The sequence below is a fragment of the Apodemus sylvaticus genome, chromosome 3 (assembly GCF_947179515.1).
Source record: "Apodemus sylvaticus chromosome 3, mApoSyl1.1, whole genome shotgun sequence".
NCBI lineage: Eukaryota > Metazoa > Chordata > Mammalia > Rodentia > Muridae > Apodemus > Apodemus sylvaticus.
This window is the reverse complement of record NC_067474.1, coordinates 149287385-149308133: the sequence shown is the minus strand read 5'-3', so window position 1 is coordinate 149308133 and position 20749 is coordinate 149287385. Positions and strand designations below refer to the sequence as shown.

Below are 20749 nucleotides of genomic sequence, written 5' to 3'. Positions count from 1 at the left end.
ACAAGTGCTTTATAGTCATGAGTGGGTGAGTCCGCCATCTGCTGCCTGCGGGCCTTGGTGGCTTAATTGTTTTGCACTAGAAGTGGGTGCTACTGTGTGAGGGACCTAGGAGACTCTGGGTTGCATAGCAGGAGAGACCACGGGCCCTGCGAGCTCAGGAGAGGCAGAGCTACACGGAACGATGGAGGTGGAGCTGGTTATCCATTGAAGTATTTGTGTAAGTTCATCCTTACAGCATGGAAGACACCCTCACAGCCTGCGGAAAACGCGTGTGGGGAGAGGGAAGGGAGGGGGAGGGGCACAGGCCATCAGGCAAAGTTGAGATGGCAGTGGGAAGGCAGAATGGCGGGTGGGACAGCCCCCTGGATCCAGGCCTCCAGCTGAACCCCCAGGCTTCCCCACCTTCCCGCCCCGGGCTCCTCCTACTCCCAGCCTCCCTCAGTGCAGCCTGGTCCTCCCTGGCCATCCTACCTGGCTTGTCCTCCAGGAGCACGGGGTCAGTGGGCACGGATGGCTGTCCCAGACCAGCTGAGTTCATGGCCTGGACCCTGAACATGTACTGCTTTCCGGGTTGCAAGTCAGACACCTGGGGGTGGAGAGCAAAGCCTGAGACAGGGGAGCTGCACCGCTAGACACTGGCTGAGCTGCTGGGAACCCTCGTGGGCCGGGCAGGCCAGGAACTTGCCCTTTCCCTGGGACCTGGGGCAGTTTTGTCTTTGTTTGCAGATTAGGCCTCTCCATGCTGCCCAGGCTAGCCCGGAACTCACCATTCTCGTGCCTTTCCCGCTGCTCTAGCGCTGCTAAAGGCCTGTATCATCCTTGGCTTCTGATTTTTGTTTTAAGAGATGATCTCTTGCAACTCAGGCTGGCTTTGAACCCGCTCTGCATCTGTGGCTGGCCTGGAACTCCCTATTCTCCTGGTCTGCTTTCCAGGTGCTGGGATGACAGGCGTGCACTACTGTGCCTACCAATCGGGTCCAGTTTTCTTTTCTTTTTTCTTTTCTTTTCTTCCTTTCCTTTTCTTTCTTCTCTTTCTTTCTTTCCTTTCTTCCTTCTTTACTTTTTTTTTTTCTCAAGAGAGGGTTTCCCTGTGTAGCCCTGGCTGTCCTGGAACTCTGTAGACCAGGCTAGTCTTGAACTCACAAGATCCACTTGCATCTGCCTCTCAGGTGCTGGGATTAAAGGCGTGCGCCGCCACTGCCCAGCAGTTCCAGCCTTCTCTGCCTGGATTTGTCCTCTGGGCATTGATGCTCAGAACCCGATTAAACGAAACTCACTGTCTTCCCATCTAGAAAGCCCTCTTCCTCCCTGCTTTACCACTCACAGACTCTGCCTCCTCTTCAGAGGCTAAGGCAGACCGTGGACAGCTTCCATGTTCCTTTCTTAGCCCTAAACAAGTTATTTCTGTTCTTCCCTTCAGTGGTCCTGGGGACTGAACCCAGACCCTCATGCACACTAAGCAAATACTACTCTACCACTGAGTTACATTCTTAACATAAAAAAAAAATGGCTGAATGTGACAGCACATACCTGTAGTCCTAGTACAGAGACACAGATCTCTGTGAGTTCGAGGCTAGCCTGCTCTACATAAGTTCCAGGCCAACTAGAGCTATACAGCAAGATCTTGACTCAAAATTAATTAATTAAATCAGTTAAATTTTGGAGGCAGTTTCATGTAGGCCAAACATGTAGTCAAGGGTGACCTTGAACTCCTGACCCTCTGCCTCTACCTCCGGGGTACTGAGAATGCAGGTGTGCACTACCTTGCCCGTCTTACATGGTGCTGGGGGTTAAATGCAGAACTTTGTATATGCTTGTCAAGGCAGCATCTTATCTGAGCCACATCCTCAGCTCTAAAAATTTATTTTGAGTCAGGGTCTCAATAAGTTTCCCAGGCTGGTCTTGAATTTGCTCGGTAGCCCAGGCAGGCTGTGAATTTACCTTCCTGCCTTGGCCTTCCGGGAAGCTGGGATGATAGTCTGTACCGCCCGGTGTGGCTCCTTACTGCGTTAGAGGAGGCTCTGCTGTCTGTGCTCCAGCTGTGCTCCAGCTGTGCTCCAGCTGTGCTTGGATGGAGACCTGGTTTCTGCTCCTTTGGTTTAACTCAACAGTTCCCTCGGAGGTGTCTCTGCAACCTGGACCTTTCTTTCTCCAGGCTGCCTTTACCTCGGCCAATCTGACTGTGCCGAAATCTTCCAGTGGTCTTCAGGGTCAATTTTAAGATCTGATGCTTATGACCTAAAGTCTCCCAAGGCACCTGAGCCTTTGGCCTCTTCCCTGGTACAAATGACCTTCCCTCTGCAGCTCTCCAGGGTCCCTGGCCTCTGCCCTTGCTGGGGTTTCTGCATAGAGCACCCCACCCCACTTCCTTTTTGGTCTAACTCCCTTCCGCTTCCTTGTTCATCAGTGGCCTAGGAGAGCATGCCAGGGGATGCTCTGACTTCCCTCCCCAGGGCTCCCAGAATCCCTCCCAATCCCTCTCCGTTGTAGCATTTAACATCACATGGTGTCATCTGTTACAAACACCCATGGTGTGTTTAGCTTAAAAGGCCTGGGACCTGCTCCAGACCTGGCACTAAGTAGGTGTCAAGAAGTGGGTAGTGAATTACTGCCAAGCATCCCAAGGTGGGGACCAGGGCCAAGTCACTGAGGCCATCTGCCCCGGTCTGGGCCAGCACACACGAAAGAGCAAGGGCCATCCACCGTGCATCGGCTGCCTCTGCTGTGGGGGGCTGACCCCCAATATGTCAGACTTCTGTCGGCTTATTAAGCTCACCCGACAGCTGCATGCCTGTGTCTGCAGACCTAACATCATCGAAACATCTCAGCTTCAAAGCCACTGTGTGACAGGGATGTTTGTTGGTATAAAAGGCTTTCCCTGTAAGTCTTTATGTGTTCACGAGGATCTACTTTCTTGGTGTTTGTTAATACAATTGTCTTCCAATCAATTAATTGCACAGCCAGAAAGAAACAGTTAACCCAAGGTTAACTCTATTAATGGTTCATCAGCTATCATATTAACCCAATTGGCTTATTTATTTTTTTGTTTTTGAGACAGGGTTTGTCTGTGGAGCTTTGGCTGTTCTTGAACTCATGCCCTAGACAAGGCTGGCCTCAAAACTCACAGAGATCCTCCTGCCTCTGCCTTCCTTCCTGTGTGTTGGGATCAAAGTCAGTTATATGTCACCACTGCTTGGCATGATATGATTGTATTTAATATAGGATTTCATGTAGCCCAGGTTGGTCTCAAACTTGCTATGTAGCCCAGACTGGACCATGAACTCTTTTCTCTCTCTCTCTCTCTCTCTCTGTATGTGTGTGTGTGTGTGTGGTTTGAGACAGGGTTTCTTTGTGTAGCTTTGGCTATCCTGGAACTTGTTCTGTAGACCAGGCTGGCCTAGAACTCATAGAGATTCTCCTGCCACGCCCAGCTTAGTATCACTTTTGACAACACTAGTTCAATCCGTCCTCAGGGAGTCGACGGTGGCCTTGGCCTAACATGCTCGGTGTGTTCGCCATTTTCTGCTTCTGGTGCCACTTGGTTACTACAGCAGCTCCCTTCCCCGAGCCTAACCAGCAAATAGCAGAAGGAACCGCAGCCCTGGCGCTCAGCTTGGCTTCTCTTCTGGAGCTAGCCCTAGTTCCCGAGTGCATTAGAATGCGCACTAGAATGAGAGGAACGGCCTGTCCGTTAGCTACGAGACAAGTGAATGATTTTAATCCATTAAATTATGGATGTCCACATTCACCTAATTCTATCTCTCCTGTGTCCCTTCCACATGCCATTTGTTTTTTATTTTTATTTTTAAATCTTTTTTTAAAAGATTTATTTATTATCATATCTAAGTACACTGTAGCTGTCTTCAGCCAGCACCAGAAGAGAGTGTCAGGTCTCTTTACAGATAGCTGTGAGCCACCATGTGGTTGCTGGGATTTGGACTCAGAACCTCTGGAAGAGCAGTCAGTGCTCTTAACCACTGAGCCATCTCTCCAGCCCAAAAAATGAGAACTCAGAGAGTTTGTGGAGACACAACCAAAGATCTTTTTTTTTTCTTTTTTAAAATTTTTTTTCCAAGACACAGTTTCTCTGTGTAGCTCTGGCTGTCCTGGAACTCACTCTGTAGACCAGGCTGGCCTCGAACTCAGAAATCCACCTGCCTCTGCCTCCCAAGAGCTGTGATAAAAGGCGTGTGCCACCACTGCCTGGCTAAATGGTTGTGAGCCACCAGGTGGTTGTTGAGATTTGAATTCAGGACCTTCAGAAGAACAGTCCGTGCTCTTAACCACTGAGCCATCTCTCCAGTACGCCCTATTTATTGATCTCACCTTTTTTCTACACTTGTGACTAGAAGACCTAAATATCACCTCTAATTATTATAGAAATGAATTATTATTGTTTTGAGACAGATTGGCCTTAAACTTACTATGTAGCCTCCCTGTCCTCAGAACTGGTTTTTTGGGTTTGGTTTTTTCGAGACAGGGTTTCTCTCTGTAGCCCTGGCTGTCCTGGAACTCACTCTCTAGACCAGGCTGGCCTCGGACTCAGAAATCTGCCTGCCTCTGCCTCTCAGAGTGCTGGGATTACAGGCTCGCGCCACCACCGCCTGGCAAGTTTTTGTTTTTTTAAAAGATTAATTTCAGGGGCATGTGTGCTTTGCCTGTATGCAATTCTGAGCACCTCCTGTGCATGTCTTCTGTCCGTGGAAGCAGAAGAGAGTGTCAGATGCCCTGGACCTAGAGTCAGAGGGTTGTGAGCTGCCACGTGGTGCTGAGACTCTAACCTGGGCCTCTGCAAAGAGTAGCCAATTCTCTTAACTAGCAAACTATCTCTCCAGCCCCTCATTGTTTTCTGATTATGAGAGAAACAAGGTGTTGGTTAGGAGCAGTCAGAAACTTTGTAGCAGTAAGGGTGAAAACTTCCCGGGCAGTCCCCTCCCTCCACAGGTCCCTCCCAGAGAGGACCAGGGGCAGCATTGGCTTTGGAGCATGATAAGTGCCAGATTCTATCTGCTACTGTGTTATCTTCTTGTTGGGAGTTCTCAGTCTGCCTTCTCTTCTCACAGACTCTTACGGAAACCTCAAGAACAAACCGTCCTGCCACTGGGGGAAGGACTGGTGTGTCACTGGAAATAAACCCCTATGTCCTCTGAGCTGCAGGAGGTGAAATTAATCTTCTCCCCAGACCTGTCCTTGTAGGTTGGCCTTAAGCAGAGGAAGCCCTGACAGACTGTAGGTCACGTGATTGGACATCATTTATTTTGCGTGACACTGATATGACAGTCTATCCTGGGCTACTGAAATTTTGGAGTTTGCTTCTCATTAAAACCCAGGAACCTAAACTGAATACATACTTGTCTGTAATCCCAGCCTGAGTTTTTACTCTTATTACCAAATTGATTAAAAAGCATATAAGCATGTATGCCTATTCACATGTAATCATATGACATGGTAGATACACACTAAGCACACAGTTATGGTTTATTTTCTCCCTACATATGATATGTTTTCATAGCAATCAATATATATAAACATTGACCACATCATCACAGCTCCTGCGCTGTCTTGTTGGGCTCCATGGAAGGGCACACTATGACTTAGTTCAGCACACCCCCAACCCCCAAGGACAGACATTAAGTCACTTCCACGGCTGCAGTTATAAAGAGTGTACACATGCCTTGTTACTGCCCTTTTGCTTCAATCACAGAAGTCGATTTTGGGGGTCAAAAGATAGGTGTGTCTAAATGCCGCTATGCCTGGCTGTTTCTCAGGGAGTTTTTAGGGAAGCATCTGTCCAACGTGGAGTAGATATTGCCACCAACCAGCCAAACCTACTACCATGTGACTCTGGGCAAGTCTCTCTTTCCGGTCCTCTGCTGTTACGTAAAGAGGTGCCCGCGGAGACCTGTTTAAGTTTGCATGTTGTATGGTTCTGCCAAATGCAGTGGCACGGAGGACAGAATGACTCACCTTGAGGTGTGTGTCAGAGGTGGCGTCTGGAGTGACCGGCTTCCACTCCTCAGAGCCCTTTTCCTGGAAGCTGACACGGTAGCCTGTGACTGGCCCGGCTCCTATATACAGTGGGGGCTCCCACTGCAGCATCACAGAGGTGGCCCGTACCTCAGACACCCTCACATCATATGGGGGACCTGTTGGGGATGAAATATGAGCATAGATGGGGACTGGTTCAGCCAGGCAACAGCCAACTAATTATCCATCTACCTGGTCAGCTCTCTAACCAGACAGATGCACGGCCAGCTCAGCAGTCAGGGTACACACTGGGCAGATTGTCAGCTAACACTAAGTCTGGAAGTGTCTGCCTTGGGTGTATGGGACGTGGCCAGCTTTGTTTCACAATATTTGACCTTGGACCTGAAGTTTGGTTAACAGTTTAGGATATGCTCAGCATCACCTCCTCCCAGAAGCCTCCCTGACCTTCTCCACTCTGGATCTGAGACAGCATGCACCCTCCCAGACTTTTGCCACTTCAAGGTCAAGAATGGAGGCTGAGGTCATGACCTCCGGAGCCAGACTGCCGGGGTCATGTCCCAGATCTACCGTTTCCGGTGATGGGAACTGGGGGAGTTATTGAGCCTCTGTATTCCCGATTCGAAAGTGAAGCAACAATGATTCTTATTATATGGTGCTGTAGAGAGCAACAGGGGCCATGCACGGAATGCTCCCACACAGCAAATTCCCAGGGCAGTTGACGTCAGCTGCTTGCAATTGCAGCCCAGCTTGCAAAACCCAGGCCATCCCACATGCTAGTAAATGCTGCACCACCGCAGAGCTCTTCCCAGCATTTGGGGAAGGTCCTCTGTGGAACAGAGGATGGAGACAAACCAGTCTCTGTGACGCAGAGACTGTTTCTTCCTAGGAGAGGTAAGAGGGTCATTTGCCAGTAAGGTCGCAGGAGCAGCGTTGAGAGTGGCCAACTAACTATCCCAGTTTATCTAGGACCTAATGGTTCTGACAGTGCGACCTTGGGGTCAATGAAATATCTGGCCAGAAAGAGTTTAGACGTTGTCAAGGTGGCGGATAGCGGTGCTGAGCTTAGGGACAGGCAGGCTTAAGACAGTCTGTCTCAGGCTGGAGAGATGGCTCAGCGGATAAGAGCAACGACTAGTCTTCGGTAGGTCCTGAGTTCAAATTCCAACACCCACATGGTGGCTCACAACCAACTGTAAAGAGATCTGGCGCCCTCTTCTGGTGCATCTGAAGACAGCTACAGTGAACTTTATATAATAAATAAATTTTTTTTTTTTAAAAGATAGTCTGTGTCAAGGTTTTTAAGGTCAACTTGTGCACAATGTGAAGTCTGGACCAACAGGGCAAGGTGAGATGTCCTGGACGGGCGGTGGCATTCATGTTGGTGTGACGAGGGAGCGTGGGGACAAGCCGGGTATCAGGCTCTTACCGGGCTCCGGCATGGTCCACTCTTTGCATTCAAACAGGCTGCTGGGTGCCGACAGCTCACCAATACCTGCCCAGTTCACGGCCCGGGCTCGGAACTCATAGAAATGACCTTCCTGAAGGTTGGTGACCTGCAGAGGTGGAAAGTCGGACCGCGCAAGCTGAGGCTGGGGCGGAGAAGGGGGAGGGGGAGGCACTGTGGCGGTGGGACAGCCAGAGCGGGAGACCTGCGGGAGCTTCCAATATGCTGTTCCAGGGGCCTCTGGGTGGCAGAGCCTGGGGAACCCAGAGGCTTCCAGGATGCTTTTCTGCGCCTCGCGTAGCAGTAGCGGTGGAGGCTGAGCCCATGGTCCTCACCTTGCACACGCGGCTTGGGATGGGCTGGCGGTTGACTGGGTGCCAGTCCGACTCCTCTGAATCATGCTGGTCCACGAAGTAGCCCAGAATCTTGCCGCCTCCGCGCCGCTTGGGGGGTTTCCATCCAATGACCATTTCATTCTTTCCACAGTTGAGGAGTGCGAAGTCATATGGGGCGGATGGAGTGGCTGTGGGAGGCAAGGGCTGAGGAGAGGGCTCCCTGGGGTGGCTGAACTGGGCAGTGGGGCCCCACGGAGCCTCCCCTGTGGGTGCCCACCCAGACCTAGGAGTCCTCTCTGAGCCAGAAGTGTCTTGCTTCCTTAAAGGGTGTCTTGGAGTCTCACCTCTGAGGCTGGGAGCCTTCCCACTGCCTACAGACTCCCAGGATCAATACACACAATGGCTTCAGGCCACCATCCCTTTCTCCTTGAAGGGAAGGGTGAGCAGAGAGTTCCGGTTCCCTTTACAGAAGACTGGGATCAGACCTTCCATGGCACAGCCTCGGCTCCTGCCCAGGCCAGGCTTCCCTGAGCAGCGCGAGCTGGTGCCGCCCTGGACTCACCTAGAGCTTGCTTGACCCTGACGGGCTGTGTTGCTTCAGAGCTCTCACCAACCCCAGCCTCGCTGACCGACCTGATGCAAAAGTCATACTCCTTCCCAGTCCTCAGCCCCGGAACTGTGAACCTGGGAGAGCAAAGGTCAGCCGTCAGGGCATTCAAACAACTGGCATTATCTGGATCACCTTGTGGGATAAACAGTCGCCAGCGAGATAGGAGCAGAAGGTTCTAGGCTAAAGTATTGCCCCAGTACATAGTGATGCATGGAACGGCTCACAGAGGATGCTGTCCTTAGGGTTGTAAAGAATAACCACTCTTCTAGAATCTCTCACCCATGTGCAAAGAGGAGGGCTGGGGGATGGCGCTCTTGGGAAAGTGTGAGCCACACTTACCCGAGGAAATGAGCGGTTCCTAGCGCCAACACAAAAGTGGAGTGTGGTTGTGTGTGTGTGTGTGTGTGTGTGTGTGTATAACCTCTGCTCAAGGTGTATGTGCGAGGGCAGAGACAGGATCCCTACGGTCCACTCATCAGCCAGCCTAGTCAAATAGTAAACTCCAGCTTTATTGAGAGTCTGCTTCAAAGAATTAGATAAGGTGCTGGACAGAGAACTCAGCCTGACCCCCTAAATTGGGTTTCTGGGATCTGTATGGTAGAAAGAGAGAACCAATTCCCATAGGCTCTCACCTCAATACACACCCAGGTCAATAAACATAATTAAAAAAAATGTTTAAAGTTGGGCTATGGAGATGGTTCACTGGGTAAAGCCCTTGCAGAGCAAGCCTGAGGACTCTCTTTGCCTCAGTTTCTCCATTGTTAAGACAGCAGCATGGGCAACCATCTTAGACGCAGGAGTGCAGTGAACCGGGGAACCTAACACACGGAAGAGCTTAACGCAGTGCCCAGCCTGGGGTGTCCTGGCCAGGAGCGGGTGAGCCACACTCACTTGGTGTCCTGGATGGGTTTGTTGTTCACTGTCTGCCACTCGGATGCTCCTGCCTCTCGGGAGTAGATGTAATAACCCAGGAGTTCTGAGCCACCGTCCACGGGCTCCCAGGCCAGGGAGACAGAGGTCTGAGTGTTTCGGAAGGCTTGAACCCGGGCTGGAGGAGGGAGAGTCGCTGGAAAACAGAGGGGCAGAGGGAGGAGATGGAGTTATGGTTCGATAGGTGAGGAGGGGGAAGAGGAGGAGGAACAAGGGGGTTGGGAGGATGCCCACAGCAGCCAAGGTAGTGGCTATATTCCAGACCTGTACGGGCTTTGGGCCGCCCAAGGTGAGTGTGTCTGACACTCACTCTCCTGTCCTACAAGCCGCCTAACTTCCTAACTGAAGCTCTGAGGCCTTCTATATTAATCTTCTCGGTCAATTGCTCTCTCTCCCTATCTTCTGCTTCCTTTTCTCTCCCTTCTTCCTTCCCTCCTTCCCATTTACCCTTTCCCAATTCAGACAGCTCTCCCCAGTCCTTAATTTCAATCTTAGAAACAAACTCCCGAAACAACTTGGTTTTCTTTTCTTGAGACTTCTGTATTGATTTTTATGGTTCCCAAGGACCAAGTTGCTTGAGTTGGGACTTCTGTGACTTGCTAAATGGATGGACAGATGTCTGTTTGTATGTATATATGATACATGCATATATGATAGATGGATGAATGGCTCTGTGTGTATGTCTGTGTGCATATATGACTGGGTGGGTGAGTATGTGTGTGCATGTATGGGGTGGGTGGGTGTGATGAATATGCTTGGCCCAGGGAGTGGCACTATTAGTAGGTGTGGCCCTGTTGGAGTAGGTGTGTCACTGTGGGTGTGGGCTTTGAGACCCTCATCCTAGCTGCCTGAAAATCACTCTTCTACTAGCCGCCTTCAGATGAAGATGTAGAACTCTTAGCTCCTCCTGCACCATGCCTGCCGGGATGCTGCCATGTTCCTGCCTTGATGATAATGGACTGAACCTCTGAACCTGTAAACCAGCCCCAGTTAAACGGTGTCCTTATAAGAGTTGCCTTGGCCATGGTGTCTGTTCACAGCAGTGAAACCCTAACTAAGACCATGGGTGAGTGTGTGTGTGCATGTATATGGATGGGGTGGGTGAGTGTGTATGTGCACATGTGTGTGTGCATGTGTGTGGGGTGGGTGAGTGTGTGCATGTGTGTGAGTGTGTGTGCATGTGTGGGGTGAGTGAGTGTGTGCATGAGTGTGTGTGCATGTGTGTGGGGTGGGTGAGTGTGTGTGGAGTAGGTGAATGTGTGTGCATGTGTGGGGTGGGTGAGTGTGTGTGGGAGGTGTGGGGGTGAGTGAGTGTGCATGTGTGGGGTGGGTGGGTGAGTGTGCATGTGTGGGGTGTGTGTGTATGGAGTGGGTGAGTATGCGTGTGTGTGGGGTGAGTGTGCGTGTGTGGGGTGGGTGAGTGTGCGTGTGTGGGGTGGATGAGTGTGCGTGTGTGGGGTGGGTGAGTGTGCATGTGTGGGGTGGGTAAGTGTGCGTGTGTGGGGTGGGTGAGTGTGCGTGTGTGGGGTGGGCAAGTGTGCGTGTGTGGGGTGGGTGGGTGTACGTGTGTGGGGTGGGTGAGTGTGCATGTGTGGGGTGGGTAAGTGTGCGTGTGTGGGGTGGGTGAGTGTACGTGTGTGGGGTGGGTGAGTGTGCATGTGAGTGGGGTGTGTGTGTGTGTGGTGTGTGTGGGGGTGTGGGTGTGTGTGTGTGGGGTGGGTAAGTGTGCGTGTGTGGGGTGTGTGTGTGTTTGTGCTCAGATGGGCGGATGCTTGGGTAGAAGTTCATGGTCCTGGTTCTTACTTTCGTGACCCTCACAGGAGGAGCCATGAGGAGAGGGCATTTCCTCCCGGCCTCCCTTCCTCTATCCCTTCATCTCTTCCTTCTTTACTTTTTGTTCTCTCCTTTCATACAGTAAAATCTAGTTTTATATGACAAAGAAGTGCCTTCTATTTTTTCTCTCCCTTCTCAACTTTCCTTTCCTTTCCTGAATTGTGCCAGTGTCTTGTCCTAGTCTAGCTGCTGTGGGCGTCTAATCACAAGCCATTCATCGGTGAGGCCTGTAATCAAAGGGAAATGTGGATGAGACAGGATCAAAGGAAAATACCAACTGCCCACTAATACATTCATATGCACCATGGATACAGACTGCAGTGCTTTGAATGGGAAATTCCCCCATAGGCTTACAGCTTACACACACACACACACACACACACACACACACACACACACACACATGCACACACATGCACACACAGACACATGCATGCACACACACACACACACACACACACACACACACACACACACACGAATGCTTGGTAACCAGGGAGTGGAACTGTTTGAGAAGGATTACAAGGATCGGGAGGTGTGGCCTTGTTGGAGGAAGTGTGTCATTGGGGGTGGGCTTTGAAGTTTCAAAAGCCCATGCCAGGCCCAGTCTCTTTCCAGCCTCATGTCTGCCTGGATGCTGCTGTGTTCCCCGCCATTGTCATAATGGACTGACCTCTGAAGCTGTAAGCTGGCCAGTTAAATGCTTTTTTGTGAGCATTTTCTTGGTCACAGTATTTCTTCACAGCAGTAGAGCAGTGACTAAGTAAGACACATACATGTGTATAATTTACGTGTAAACATATATGGTGTGTGTGTGTGTGTGTAATTGAAGTAGGGCAAATCCAGGGCTCTGATGTTCTCTCCAGACAAGACCTACAGCCACCAGACTTTTCTAGAACAGCTTTTCAAGGGACGACGGCAAGCTAATCCAGGGAGCCTTCAGATCTGATCTCCTCAAAGAATGGAGAACCTCGGAACCCAGAGGCTCTAGAAGAAGAGAGGCCTTGGGAAATGAGGGTAGGTTGGAGCTCCCAGGGGGGACTCAGGAGGGGTCAAAAGTTGTGCATGTTGAAGGGGAAACAGTCACTAGGGCCCCCAGAAGGGTGAACTTGGCAAGTGACCACACTAGGTCTGCGCGGAGAGCCGGTTCTCACGTGGTCTGACCACGGTGGAAGGAGCAGGAGCCTGCGTAGGAAGTCCGCCCATGTAAGAGGCTCTGCAGAGACCTTAGGACTGAGGGTCACTCGCTCACACTCAGCACCTGTGGTAACCCCAACTGGACTCTGTCACCTGTGAACCGTTCATCCCTCCCCAAGCCTGCTGCCAGAGAAACACTATTTCTGATGCCTAAAAACTCTGTAGGCTGGAGGCCATGTAGCTTTTCAGTTGCAGGGGCAGGGACGCAGGTAAGGCCCCTCCCTGAAGCCTGAGCTCCGAGCCTAGGTTTGACAGTCTAGAGTCTGTCTCTGTCTTCCGTGGAGCAGCGTTATTTGGTACCTGGCTTGCCAGTCAGGGCGACAGGCTCGCTGGGCTCTGAGGGGTCGCTCATGCCGTACTGGTTCAAGGCTCTCACTCTGAAGACATACGATTTCCCCTTCTCCAAGTCCAGGAGGGCGAATCGTGGGGACTTGATGGGTGTTTCTGTACTGATGGCCTCCCAGGTTCCACTGCCTATGATGGACTGAATAGCAAGAGAGGCTGGAGTCGGCTTGGTGGCCGCTGGAGCCTCGCTGTGGGCTGGGCCCCACCCCTGCAGGCTTCTAGAGCAGTTGTCTGTAGCCTGGATGCCCCCTCCCCCCCTCCCCCCCCCCCCCCCCCCCCCCCCCCCCCCCGGCACCTGATCTCTCCTCTGTCTGCTTCCTCACCCTCCCCACTGTGGTGCCTGCTGAGTCCCTCACCTAAGGCATGGCCAGTACTAACTGGGCTCTCCTGTGGCTCACACAGTGCTAATGGCATGCGTACCTGCAGTCCCTTAGGCCCAAACTCTTAGAATGAGAGACCTCCATCTATGTGTTAGCACAAAGCCGGTTGACTCCACCTTCAGAACACACACAAGGCCTGATTCTTCTTCATCTTCTTCTTCTTCTTTTTTTTTTTTTTTTTTGTTTTTTGTTTTTTGTTTTTTTGGTTTTTTTTTTGAGATAGTTTCTCTGTGTATCCCTGACTGTCCTGGAATTCACTCTGTAAACCAGGCTGGCCTCGAACTCAGAAATCCGTCTGCCTCTGCCTCCCAAGTGCTGGGATTACAGGCGTGCGCCACCACCACCCAGCTCAGGGCCTGATTCTAACTCATTACTCCCCACTTCCCACCACATCCTTGATCTAGGCCAGCTTCTCCAGTTGCCTGAATGACTTAACTTGTCTAATTGACCCCTGACCTTTTAATTTTAAAATTTTAAACTTTTCTTTCCTTCCTCTTCCTTCCCCTTCCTTCTTTCTTCTCTTCCTTCTCCCCTCCTGCCTTTTTGCTATTTTTTTTTTACATTAAAATTTTTTTATTTTATTTTATTTTTTTTTTTTGTGTGAGAGTATCCAGGGGCCAGAAGGGGGGCAATCCAATCCCTTTCATCTGGAGTGACAGGTGTTTGCAAGGTGCTGGATTCTGAACTCCGGTCGTCTGATGGATTACCGAGCCATATCTCCAGCTCCCTTTTGATTTTTTGAGACAGGGTCTCGTATAGTCCAGGCTGGCCTAAAACTCAGCTGAGGCTGGCCTTGAACTCTTGATCCTCCTGCCTCTCCCTTCTAAGCGCTGAGATTACAGGCATGCACCACCGTGCCCCACTCTGGTCTTTTCTTCACTGCCTCTCAGAGGGACCTTCTATAGCCACAGGCCACTCTGCTCACTCAGAATCCCCTCCAAGCTGCCGTGTCCTTCCCACCTGTCACCAAGCACATCCCTGTGACTTGCTTCCTCTCTGGCCATAATTCATTTTCCTTTATCCACCACATTTGTCTTGGGTCTTCCTGTTGCTCTCCAGAGGCCCAGGTCCTAGCTCTGGGCCTTTGAACTTTGCTGGAGGCTGTTCCAGGAATGTTCTTGGCCCCTTTCTTCCTATAGGCTCTTGCTAAGAACTGGGAAGGCCTCCAGTCATACCTAAGTCTTCAGAGGCCTCCCCTTTTATGTCTTATTCCTTGATGGACTCTTGGCTTCATTTTTACTTTATAGTCTCAGATTGTTTCTCAGCCCCTCCCCCACTCCCCTGTATCTCCAGGGCCAGCATCATTCTCAGCCCACGGTAGAATGGATGATTAAGGCAATGAATTCCTAGGAAAGTCTTGCAGGGTGGACGGTAATTTCCACACCAGGGAGCGTAGGTGTTGAGGTATTTTTGCTAACATGTCTGAACTCACCCATCAAGCAAGACTTGGACAGGGCGTGTAAACTTGGGTGTGAGCTAACTCAGCTCACTCTCTGCTGCATTGGTGGCCCAGAGGCAACTGCTCCCAAGCCTCTGGGAAGACGGAGGGTCAACAGCCATACTGCGGAGCCTCTGACTCTGCCTCCCTGGCTCTCCCCAAGGCCCACAAGGTCAAGAACCCACCAAAAAATCACCATAGGCTTCAGTGGACGCTACCATGCACCTCCTGTGCGCTGGCCTCTGTTCTCTGCACATTCAGGTGTCACACACATAAGGTCTATAAGGTGTATATTGTTATTATGTACACTGTACCAGAGGAGAAACTGAGGCACAGAAGGGTGAACACAAACAAGTTGCTCAAAGTCATACTGTTACTGACGAGCAGAGGCAGGCTCTGAGCCCAGGCAGCCTGCCCCCAAGGCCAGATCTTACTCCAACAGCCCAGGAGACAAATCTCCTTTGTGCATATGTCTGTGTGCGGGGATAGCATGTGCACATGTGTGTAAGTATGTGTGTATGGATAGCATGTGTGCATGTGTGTAAGTATGAGTATGTGGATAGCATGTGCACATGTGTGTAAGTATGTATATGTGTGTGGATAACATGTGAGCATATATGTAAGAATGTGTGTGTGGATAGCATGTGCACATGCATGTAAGTATGTGTATATGTGTGGATAGCATGTGCACATGTGTGTAAGTATGTGTGAGTGTGATGGGGATAGCATGTGTTCATGTAAGTGTGTGTGTGTATGGAGATAGCATGTATGCATGTGTGTGTGTGAGTGTGGCGGGGATAGCATGTGTGCATGCATGTAAGTGTGTGTGTGTATGTGTGTGTGTGTGTGTGTGTGTGTGTGTGTGTGCAGTCAGATGTTGACACTCTTCCTCATTTGTTCTCTACCTTATTTTTTGAGACAACCCCTCGCTGAACGTTGAATGAACTCACTGACTAGACTGGCCCACAAGCCCTGGGGTAGATCCTTCTAAATGTGTTCACCAGGTTACAGGAGCCCACTGCCATGCCTGGCTTTTTACATGGATGCTGGGGTCCAACAGCAAGTATTTTAACTGCTTTTCCAGCTCCACAAATTGTCAATTATCCCAACAAAACAAAACAAAACAAAACAAAACAAAAGCCAGGAGGTGGTAGCGGTGCACGCCTTTAATCCCAGCACTTGGGAGGCAGAAGCAGGCAGATTTCTGAGTTTGAGGCCAGCCTGGCTTACAGAGTGAGTTCCAGGACAGCCAGGGCTACACAGAGAAACCCTGTCTCAAAACAAAACAAAACAAAACAAAACAAACAAATGGTCAATTATCTCCAGTCCTCCTAGGCCGGAGAACTAGGGCTATTTACATGTTAGGTGAAGAGAGGCCCTCTCTGGATAATCAGAGATTGTGACTTTTCCCTAGACATTTTGAGTTTATGGATTCAGTTAAATCCTTATGGCGTCCACTAATTCAGACTCCAGGCAGTAGAGTGAACTGCGGTTACCAGCCCTGTACCACGCACACGGCCCGGCTGTGTGTGGTACTCCCCCCCACTCTCCCTCTCTGTCCCGGGGCAGACTTTCCAATCTAGGATGGAGGATGCAGAGTCACTGCAGAGGTTAGTATTGAAATAGGCTCAGATGTGACTGAATGCCATCAGTACTGTCCTCTGATTGGCCTTGCCAGCTTCTGCCTCCTTTCGTCTCTCCTGCTCTGTCTCTGTCCCTAGTGAGTATGGCTTCCTAGAGCTAGACATGCCCGCACCACTGACTGATAAATATAAGCCTCACTTCCCACCCAACATGGCCTCCAGTGCTGGCCCCTAAGGGTGACTCTATGCCATTGCCCTGGGGGTAGGGAGCCGTCCGGGAAACCTTTGGGTTCCATTATTGTTATAACTATCTGAGGCTAGGGCGTGTTATTTGTGAGTATCTGAATTTTCACCATAAAAAGGCCATGTCGTCCATCCTGCCTCAGAGTAAGGCTTTGCTTGGGCCCTTCCAGGCGTAAATTTCCATCGCTGAAGACCCCTAGGCTGTTCCTGAGGTTCCCCATATTCTGCGTCACCTGCACAGATCCCAGAGCCTGCCTCTTCTGGGCGCACTCCTTATTCCCATCTGTACCTTTTCCAGAGTGTAAGTCAGGGGGGCTCGGCCCTGGGGGCGTGGCTCCTCCCAGCTCAGCAGTGCATAGGCCTCTCTGATCTCACTGGCGTGGACATTGGTTGGGGCTGAGGGAATGGTCACAGCATCTGGAATGAAGAGTCAATCAAGGGAGAGATGAGTAGGCCCTCAAGGAGCCACAAAGACCCCTCATCTCAGCCCTGCATTCCACAGACGGTGCTAGGAACTTGGGATAGTGTGTGTGTGTGCGCGTGTGTGCATGTGTGTGTGCACATGTGTGTGTGCACGTGTATGTGTGTGCACATGTGTGTGTGAGTGTGTGTGTGTTTGTCCTAACGTACCCAGCAAACCTACACAGAGCGATCACCACACTCCCATCATCCCCTGAGGCCTTGCCCAGGGTTCTTCCCTATACACCATTTATTCCACAGAAAAGCTCAGCCAGGCAGTCTATAGGACCCCATCCCCCCCAGCTTCCCCTCCCCCGAGCTTGGTTTCCTCTGGCTAGACCCTCCCACACCCTGAACATGAATGATGTTCACAGGGGCTGTGTGCTTATAGACCTCATGGAGTTAGGGCAAACCCCATCAGACATCAGAATGACGTCTGATGTCTTCCACCGGCTCCCTGTTCTGCCAGCCAATGAATGCAAGTTCCGGAACCGTGCAGGAGCTGGCTCCAGGGGCAGAGCCAGGGAAGGTGACACCACCCACGTACCTTCGAAATCGTTCTTGTAGATGGTGATCTTGCTGCCCAGGTCAAAGGGAATCTCTAGGAGACAGGACGGAGCATAGGGGATTGGGTGAGGAGCCAGCGAGTCACCTCAGGTTCTGTATCCTGCCTGGTCCTGCTCCGCCTGGCAGCCCTGGCCATACAGCTTTAGGTATGGGCCTTTAGGGTCTAGCTTTCTTGGAGTCCAAAGTGGGTCCTGTTGCTTGGGGCAGATGGAGACAGACACAGGGGCTGTGTGCTTAGAGACTTCATGGAGTTGGGGCAAACCCCAGGAGGGTGGCCTCCAAGGGCTGGGAGAGCTGTCTCCCACACCCACAGACATAGGGCTTTTGAGGGTACCTCAAGTAGCAGGTCTGGGGCTGGAGAGATGGCACAGAGGTTAAGAGCACTGACTGCTCTTCCAGAGGTCCTGAGTTCAATTCCCAGCAACCACATGGTGGCTCACAACCACTTGTAATGGGATCTGATGCCCTCTTCTGGTGTATCCGATGACAGCTACCAGTGTACTCATATAAATAAATAAATCTTTTAAAAAAAGTAGCAGCTCTGATCCAGAGTTTGGACAGGTGTCTGCTAGGAATGGGTCTGTTGTCTTCCACCAGACTAGCTGTTTCTTCCCTCTCTGAAGAGGGCTTCCTAAAGACAGGACTGGCCCCCCCCCCATCAGACCAAGGACATTTAGGAGGAAGACTGTGAGTTCTCATCTTTCCATGGCTAGGCACTGTCTTCTCCGTCTGAGACTAGGGCTTTTTGGAGGTTGGCCCAGGAGTCCCTGCGATGGTCAGTGTTAGACTGCCGACTTGATTTATAATTATCATGGCAACAAACCTCCGAGTGTCTGTGAGGGAGTCAAACGAAATGGAAAGACCCCCCTCCTAAGCATGTGCCTCACCATTCTGGGGGGGGGATATCTCCAACTACTTAAGAAGAAGTTGAGATGGCCAGTGGTGGTCACGCCTCTCTGTGGGCGCCTGGGCTCACAGCTCTTCTGCCCAGATGGACGATACCCTCAACCAGGAGCCTAAACAAGCACTTCCGTTGTTGGGAGCTTTGCCACGGCAGTTACAAGGGGGAAATCAGGCCATCTCAGTGCCTTGCCTGAGTCCCCTACAATGTCCCCTTAGGATCTCACCCGTCTTCTGGACTGCATCATAGTCAACCATGACAACTGCTTCTGAGGCCTTGGAAGGGAGACTGGTGCCAGCCTTGCTGACGGCGCGCACTCGGAATCGATAGCTCTGCCCTTCACTGAGGCCCTGGATTGGGCACCGGCAGGTTCCCCCAGGGGCCGTAAGACAGGGCACCCACTCCTCCGAATCACCCTGGCACCTGTGGAAATAGACCCTGGCTTTTAGCCCTTCTCAGTTTGTGTCCTGTGCACAGGCTGCAGCTGCCTTGTGACCATGGGACTCGTCTTCTCCCGTTTAGAAGCCTTGCTCCAGCTCAGACCTCGAGGCCCTTCACCGTCTCCTTCCACCACACTGACTGGAAGAGTTTGCTGTGTCCCCGACACCATGATGGGACCTTCACCCCTACTTCCATTTTGTTCTCCCCTGTTCTTGCCAATCACTCCACAATGGGGCATTGTAGAGAGGATATCTTGTGTATGGAATGGATGCATCGCCTGTCAATTAAAAAGTCAATGGCCTATGGCTTAGGGAGGAAGGATTCTGGGATGGAGCCAGGAAAGGCCCACCAGGAAGATGCAAGGAGACAGACAATGGTACCTGAGCACAGGTAGCCAGCCACACGGCAGAATGTAGGCTAGAATACAGGGGTTATCTTAAGTTATGATTCTAGTCAGAGAAGAGCGTAGCTACATGACCAAGGTTTTTGTGAATATATTTTGAATCGGAGTCTGATTTCTAGGGGCATGTGACTGAGAGGAAGAAGCAGACTCTAACTTCAGGGCATGCATACTGAGAGAGCTAGGAAACAGAGTGCAGGCTCAGGAACACACACCGCGCTCCCTGGGCCCTCTACTCTTAGGCCTGGTTTTCTCGCTAGCTCTAGCTTCAGTGTTTATAGCAGTATCCGTGAAGGCGGTATCTAGTTCTGTTTCTCCACCCATCCTTCCACAGCACACGAAGGCGGTAGCAAGGTCTAAGTCTCTGCCCACCCTTCCCCACTCCTAGTGCTTCCCTCTCTGCCATCCGACCCAGTCACTAAATACACAGGTGCCCAGGCTTCACTGTACTTACCAGTTTGTCCCAGAATTCTTGGCATCAATGTGAAAGAGATTTGAAAACCTGGGTATCTTTGTGCTGTCCCCAAACTGTCCCTTACAGACAGACCCTTACCTTGTCCTGAGAATAATCAGGGATAAATGTAGGGGACTGGTTCTGATGCCTTGATCGGGAATCTGTGCTACTGATGCTGAAGATCCTCAACCCCATTTGGTTTTTAATCTATCAATAAAGATGCCAGTGGCCAGTGGCTGGGTGGATAGAAAGGGGTGGGACTTCCAGGTTCCCACAGGTAGGAGAGGAAAAGAATCAAGATACTTAGGGGAGAAAGACAGAACAGATTTAGAGCTGCAGGGGAGATCTTCCAAAATGTAGGCAGGAAAGAAAAGCGGTCCCTGGAAGGGAAGCTTGAAAACATCTTGGGCAGCAAGACTGATGGGCTTTTCAGAAGGTAACGGGGCAGCCAAGTTAAAGATAGATTTGGAAGGTGTTTAGCCAGGCCTACTGGAGGGAAGGGCATGCTAGCTGCAGAAGGCCTAGAAGTGCCCAACCATTGAGCTAAAAGCTTATTAAAAATAAACTAATGTGAGTATGTATTTCATCCACGGATCCAACATAACACCTGGATGGGTGCACACCTGCAACTTGCCGAGATCTCCAAACGGTGTAGGCAAAACTACGCGCTACAGATGAGAGGCCTAGCGTGGAGCTTGCTTTTCCTACCTCTTGTGCACCCTCCTCCCATACGCTGTTAGTACCCTGCCCACGGGGCTCTGCCACACCACAATGCAACTCACATCTCAATGGAATAGCCAGTGATGGCGCTACCCCGGGTGTCGCTGGGTGGGGTCCACGTCAGGGTCAGGCAGTCTCTGTGTATATTCAGACACCGGACATTTAGTGGGGAGCCTGGGGCTCCTGGCTTCTCAGCTGCAGCATCTGAACCAAGGAGGAAAAAAAGGGGTTCATCCTCAGCTTGAGGCCATTTGTCCGTACCCCAAACCTATCTGACTTCTTCTTCCCTTGAGTCTTCCAGGGTCTCAGTTCTGACCTGGACAGCCAGTGCTGGGGGGCTAACCTGTCCCCTACTAGACAGCAGCATCTGGGGAGGGGCAATACTATCATTTATTGGGTGCCTGTTTTACATCAAGCACCTGAACAGTTGACATAATTAATCTGTGAGCTTCAGAGCAACTTTCATATTGGAGGCGGGAAA

The 20749-nt window shown here is 51.1% G+C and overlaps 1 protein-coding gene across 1 annotated transcript in view; it reads right to left on the bottom strand.

Moving 5' to 3' along the window:
• The window catches only part of Myom3 (myomesin 3), a 52986-nt gene that overhangs the window by 18844 nt on the left and 13393 nt on the right, over nt 1-20749 (bottom strand). The window contains exons 10-20 of the mRNA XM_052175701.1: nt 20331-20472; nt 18480-18676; nt 17333-17386; nt 16616-16743; nt 12638-12821; nt 9269-9443; nt 8330-8451; nt 7768-7955; nt 7415-7541; nt 5968-6146; nt 472-586 (exon numbers count right to left, since the gene is read on the bottom strand). Coding sequence (XP_052031661.1) covers nt 472-586; nt 5968-6146; nt 7415-7541; nt 7768-7955; nt 8330-8451; nt 9269-9443; nt 12638-12821; nt 16616-16743; nt 17333-17386; nt 18480-18676; nt 20331-20472 — 1611 coding nt within the window. The remainder of the gene's footprint in view (nt 1-471; nt 587-5967; nt 6147-7414; nt 7542-7767; nt 7956-8329; nt 8452-9268; nt 9444-12637; nt 12822-16615; nt 16744-17332; nt 17387-18479; nt 18677-20330; nt 20473-20749) is intronic.